This window comes from Durio zibethinus, chromosome 1 (assembly GCF_047325235.1).
Source record: "Durio zibethinus cultivar Kanyao isolate XHJ-2024 chromosome 1, ASM4732523v1, whole genome shotgun sequence".
In the NCBI taxonomy this organism is placed as follows: Eukaryota; Viridiplantae; Streptophyta; class Magnoliopsida; order Malvales; family Malvaceae; genus Durio; species Durio zibethinus.
Genome location: NC_143162.1, coordinates 3070034 through 3076134, shown reverse-complemented (window position 1 = coordinate 3076134; position 6101 = coordinate 3070034). Strand labels below are relative to the sequence as shown.

The 6101-nt window shown below is 35.4% G+C and overlaps 1 protein-coding gene across 1 annotated transcript; it reads left to right on the top strand.

The window, feature by feature from the left end:
* The first annotated feature begins 299 nt into the window (after nt 1-299).
* On the top strand, nt 300-4121 carry LOC111310951 (protein SMAX1-LIKE 3-like). The gene is made up of 3 exons (XM_022910326.2): nt 300-1895; nt 2380-2614; nt 2731-4121. Exons 1-3 carry the CDS (start codon nt 703-705, stop codon nt 3886-3888), a joined length of 2586 nt encoding a protein of 861 aa, XP_022766061.2. The 5' UTR covers nt 300-702; the 3' UTR covers nt 3889-4121.
* The last annotated feature ends 1980 nt before the right edge of the window (nt 4122-6101 follow it).

Below are 6101 nucleotides of genomic sequence, written 5' to 3'. Positions count from 1 at the left end.
TAGAATCTTAAGAGTCTTTTGTTAATTTTTAGATTAAATTTACCAAATATTCTTTTTTTATTTTATTAATTACTATAAAAAATTTGCATGAAAGAGAGAGACCCACTTAGCAGTACCATATCTTCTATCAAAATTGATACAGATTAAAAAATTATTAGTTCAATAGTATTGAAATCAATTCTAAAATTAAAAGTCTCAGTTTGAAAATCATTAATAAACCCATATAGTAGAAATGAAAGAGAGAGAAAGAGCAAAGCTGAGTTGCCTTTGATACTGCTGTATCCGTCCTGCTTGTCAGCACATGCATTCCACTTTCCACTACAAAATCGACTTTGGACCCCAAAATTTTACCTCATCTACAAGAAAAGCATAGCCTACCCTCTCATATATTTCTTTCTGTATCTCTTCCCCCACGACCAAATCTTAATCTTAGACTAGATCAGATAAACTGAAGCTCCCACCCTTCAACCAGTACTTCCAAAATCCAAATAGACTAGATATTGTTACTGCTGCCCAAACTCCTAGCAATTCAAGACACTAAAACCCCATCTGAATGATGATTTTTCTCTTTCTTTCATCCAAGCAGCAGCAGCATCCATGAAGCCTAAACTTCTAGTCCAACTTCCTTGATCTGCTAATCATTGTTTTGAGTGTCCTTTCTCTACATCCTTTTGTAGAAAAATAGGTTTTGAGAGAGACAATATGAGAGCAGGAGGTTGTACAGTGCAACAAGCTCTAACAACTGAGGCTGCTAATGTCGTGAAGCAAGCTGTAACTCTTGCTAGGCGTCGTGGCCATGCCCAAGTGACTCCTCTCCATGTAGCTAACACCATGCTTTCTGCTTCTACAGGCCTGCTCCGCACAGCTTGCATTCAATCCCACTCTCACCCCCTTCAGTGCAGAGCTTTAGAGCTTTGTTTCAATGTTGCCCTTAATCGCCTTCCTGCTTCATCTTCCAGTCCCATGTTGGGAGGTCATTCCCAATACCCTTCCATCTCTAATGCCTTGGTTGCAGCTTTCAAGCGTGCTCAGGCTCACCAAAGGCGTGGCTCCATTGAAAACCAGCAACAGCCACTCTTAGCAGTAAAAATAGAGCTAGAGCAGCTTATAATATCCATTTTAGATGATCCTAGTGTAAGTAGAGTCATGAGAGAAGCTGGTTTTTCTAGTACACAAGTGAAAAGCAACGTCGAACAAGCTGTTTCCTTAGAAATCTGTTCTCAAAACGCTCCTCCAGTAAACAGTAAATCTAAGGATAGTAATGGTAATTTAATCCTCTCTCAATCTCCTACTGTCGCTCAAGTTGGAAGTAAAGTAGGGAAACCAATAGGATCAGATCCGATAATAAGGAATGAAGATGTCATGTTTGTGATAGAGAATTTGATGAACAAAAAGAGTAGAAATTTTGTGGTGGTAGGAGAGTGTATTTCTAGTATTGAGGGTGTAGTTAGAGCAGTGATTGACAAAGTTGACAAGGGAGATGTTCCTGAGTCTTTGAGAGATGTCAAGTTTGTAAACCTTTCTTTCACTTCTTTTGGGCATCTAAACCGAGTTGAGGTTGAGCAAAAACTTGAAGAGCTAAAGAGCCATGTCAGGAATTCTTTAGGAAGAGGGATTGTTTTCAATTTGGGAGATCTCAAATGGGCTATTGAGTATAGGGCAAGTTCAAGTGAGCAAAGTAGGGGCTATTACTGTCCGGTGGAGCATATGATCATGGAGCTAGAGAAATTGGTCTGTAATATTGGAGAGACTGGAAGGTTTAGGCTCATGGGGATTGCCACTTTCCAAACTTACATGAGATGCAAATCTGGCCATCCATCACTGGAAACTGTTTGGGGTTTGCATCCTCTAACAATTCCTGCAGGCAGCTTACGCTTGAGTCTCATCACTGACAGGTAAAGTAGCTTGCATAAAGGTTTTTGAAATATTTATACTACTAATCATCATGGCTTTATATTTAGTTTTTGATTCTCATGTTTCATAAGAATCAACTAAATTGATCCTGAAAACCATGGATTCTCTTTTCCTCTTTGAGAAATGAGAGATTAAATCATGTTTCCTCACCCTCCTTTTCTTAAACAAATGTCTAAGTAGTTATTCTTTGCTTCATTTAATTTCTTTAGGAAGATAATCGTAATTGAAGATTGAAGACAGTAAATAATAGTCTCTTTGTCCTTAAAAGAAGCAAAAAAAAGACAAGGAAGAGGGGGAAAGGGTGAGGTTGAGGAAAGGAGGCTTCTGTATATCGAATATACTTATTCTCCTTCACGTTAATTACAGTTCCCAAAAATCTTCATGGATTGGAGTTTCCAAATTTCAATAGCGTAAATATTGTATATTTATCAAGTTCGTTGTACCTTTTTTTTTAAATCCTTTCAGTGATCTACAAAGCCAGTCCACAAGCAAGAAAGCTGAAAACGGGTTAAGCTGGATTTTGCTAGATGGTGGAGAGGATAAGCAACTAACTTGCTGTGCTGATTGCTCCGCCAAGTTTGAAAATGAAGTTCAGAGCTTACAAAGCAGTACTTGTAACAGTGAGTCCACCACGTCAAGTCTTCCTCCATGGTTTCAACCATACAAGGATGACAACAAAGGGCTTGGCAGCAATTATAAGGTTATTATCACATTTCCCATTTATCCCTCTGCCTCTTAAATTTTTGTGTCCAACCATATACAAGTTGAAAGCTAACTTTTCTTTTGCAACTTGTTTTCGTTTTCCCTTTCTACCAGGACTCTGCCTCAGTCAGAGAACTTTGCAAAAAGTGGAACTCATTTTGCAATTCAGTCCATAAACAACCATATTCATCTGAAAAAACCCATACATTAATCTCTTCTGTTTCACCTCCTTCATCTACTTCTTGCTTTTCACATGACCAGCAATACCCTCATTTGCACCAGCAGCCCCACCAGTATGACTGGCCTGTGGTTGAACATAGACAGTCTTGGAGAGACCACCATTTTTGGATTTCTGAAACAGTTGACAAGACTGTTGAACCCACCAGTTTGAGATTATATATTCCAGAACATAATAATAAGGAACCTAAACAACTATTATCGTCAAACCCTAATTCCACCCCTAACTCAGTAACTTCCAGTGATGTGATGGAGATGGAATATGTTCACAAGTTCAAGGAGCTAAATGCCGAGAACTTAACCACCCTATGCACTGCATTGGAAAAGAAGGTACCATGGCAAAAAGATATAATTCCGGAGATCGTGAGCACAATCTTAAAATGCAGGTCTGGAATGTTAAGAAGAAAAGGGAAGTTGAGAGATGGCGAGTCTAAAGAAGAAACTTGGTTGTTTTTCCAAGGTGTTGACATTCAAGCTAAAGAGAAGATAGCAAAAGAACTGGCTAGGCTTGTTTTTGGTTCACAGACCAACTTCATTACGATTGCATTAAGCAGTTTCTCATCTACAAGAGCAGATTCAGTTGAAGATAGTCGAAACAAGAGATCAAGAGATGAACAAAGTTGCAGTTACATTGAGAGATTTGCTGAAGCTGTTTCGAGTAACCCACATCGAGTGTTCTTTATTGAAGATGTTGAGCAAGCTGATTATTGCTCTCAAATGGGTTTCAAAAGAGCTATTGAAAGAGGAAGAATAGCCAATGCAAATGGAGTAGAAGCTCTTCTAAGCGATGCTATCATCATTTTGAGCTGTGAAAGCTTCAGCTCGAGATCAAGAGCTTGCTCTCCTCCCACCAAGCAAAAATCGGATGGTTCTGAGGAAGAAAAAGTTACTGCATTGGAGGAGACAAGTCCTTGCGTGTCATTGGATTTGAATATCTCCATTGACGATGATAGTCTCGAGGAACAATCAATCGACGACATTGGCCTTCTTGAATCCGTTGACAGGAGGATCGTTTTCAAAATTCAGGAAGTATAAAAAAAAAAAAAAATTGTGTGAACCCTTCAGGTGGTTTTTAAAAAAAAAGAAAAAAAAACTTTTGTGAAATTCTCTTTGTTCAAATTGTCTTTAGATTCTTAGCATTTCCTAGGGCTGTAATAGTTGAAGAAGAATTTCCCTGTTTTTGTAAAAAAATGTGTACATTATATTCCACTATTATCTTTCTATTAATAGGTTGATGGTTTCCCTCATATTTTTCCCTTTTTTTCCTTAGATGCGAATCTTTGAATTGAAACTTCAATATCATTTTCATTAAATTGAGAAATGTTCAATACCATTCATAATTTTCCATCTTTTCTAATTACTATTAGTTATTAATTAATTTGAGAGTACATATCTCTAAGACTAAAATACTTCGCTACCATGATAATATGATATATATATATATATATATCGTCCTTAATATTGCTTGGTAAATGAAAAAAAGAAAAAATAAAAATGCAGAGATCATAGTATCTTAATATGTACGAATGTCATCTTACCTTAAAGTAATTTATGGGTATAATAATTTTTAATAAGAGATGTTCCAATTGTTAAAGACATTTGAGGTTAGCCATATTTGAGGTAGGGAAGATAAATATATCATGCTAATAACATCTTGCGTGTCAATGGCAAAACGCGAAAGTTCCATTGCGGGAAAGAACTTGGAATTACGACCACTAGCTCGACATAAAGGAGTGCCTATTTTTTTTAACTGTCTTTTGATCCTTTTGAACAATAAAGGTGTAAAATATATTATTCAAACAACCACAATCTCTGCATCTGTTGTAATTTATTACTATTGTTTATCAAATAGCCTTCTTCCACAGTTGCAACTCATTCCATCATATATGTAATTTGGGCAATCACATAGTTCGTAGGCAATCTACCATTGCACCTTTTTCCTTGTAAATCTTCTTTGGGCTTTTGGAAGTGGGTCCTATTTCTTTGTTTTCTTCTTGAATTATTCAACCAATGGACTCCATGACGATCGTATTTTGAAACACATATTGGATGCTTTCAAGTAGGATATATGTATATCTTTAAAAAAAAAAAAAACTCCTGAGTGATAAGAATCATTTCCATTTCCCTCCAAAAGTAAAGGAGTTAAGAGTATTTGAAAAGGTCGATTTGATTTCTTCAAAAAGGAAAAAAAAATGTTATTACAAATTCTACAAAATGTATAAAATCCAAATAAATATCGAGCATCGAACTTCGCTATGTAAAAATTTACTTTTTATGTTAAATTTCAACTTCAATAATATATTCTTATCACTCATCTACATTTAGCAGAGAATATTAAAGTAGTAGTGATAATTGTGATTTTTTTTTTTAACATCAGTCAATGTCAAGATATCAATATCTCAATGCCTATCAAATGTCAGTATCTATAAGTTTTCCTTTTCGTGTCCAACTTAATGGGATGATGCTGGTCAACTTCCATGGAGAAAGGGCCTATTATATTAATTTAAGGGTCCATTGCTTAATGTCTAAGATATTGAGTCAACATCTTAAATTTTCTTTTAAAACGTAATTAATTTTTTAGGCTAAAGTTCTAGTCTAATCTTAACTGAAATAAGGCTTCATATAAGTGGATCGAAGTCTTTGGGACATTGAAATTGGCTGCATTGGGATACTGCTTTTTTGTCTAATAATTATAATAGCAAATTGTTAATGGATGTCTATGTAGATATTCCTTAAAGTGAAATTTATATCAAATGCAATATCTTTTCTTAAATTCAATGAAAAAATCATTTTTTAAAAAATAATCAATGCCTTCATGGACACCCGATAAGATGATTCGTGTTAAATAATAGTTCATAATTTGAAAGGATTGACAGCTACTTAATTAATTAAATAAATGTTTAATTAATTCTAGGAACAATATAAGGTTGGATGCAAATGCAATATTCAATCACTGTGACCATAAATACCCCGTCACATGAAGAAAAGAATCAAGTCTAGCTTAAGCATCTGCCTGCTTTCAGGCAAAAATTATAGTTATAATATGAACTTATTGCTTTTAACTTTAACTAAAATTGAAGTTGCTCTTTTGTCGCCCAGCAAGGCAAAATTATAAACCCATTCCAATTATTTTTCCAGCTGTTAGAATCCTTGTCTCATCCTGACATTGATCTCAAGCCCTTGGTCCCACAATATAGTTCTATGTAAGCATATTCTTAGTTTAAAACTATGAGTCAAGCAAATTTAAT

Excerpts from the sequence above, each read along its gene's own strand:
- LOC111310951 (XM_022910326.2), top strand. The coding sequence starts at position 703 with ATGAGAGCAGGAGGTTGTACAGTGCAACAAGCTCTAACAACTGAGGCT. Across the intron at positions 1,896-2,379 it reads TTGAGTCTCATCACTGACAG|TGATCTACAAAGCCAGTCCA; the intron begins GTAAAGTAGCTT and ends AAATCCTTTCAG. Across the intron at positions 2,615-2,730 it reads GGCTTGGCAGCAATTATAAG|GACTCTGCCTCAGTCAGAGA; the intron begins GTTATTATCACA and ends CCTTTCTACCAG.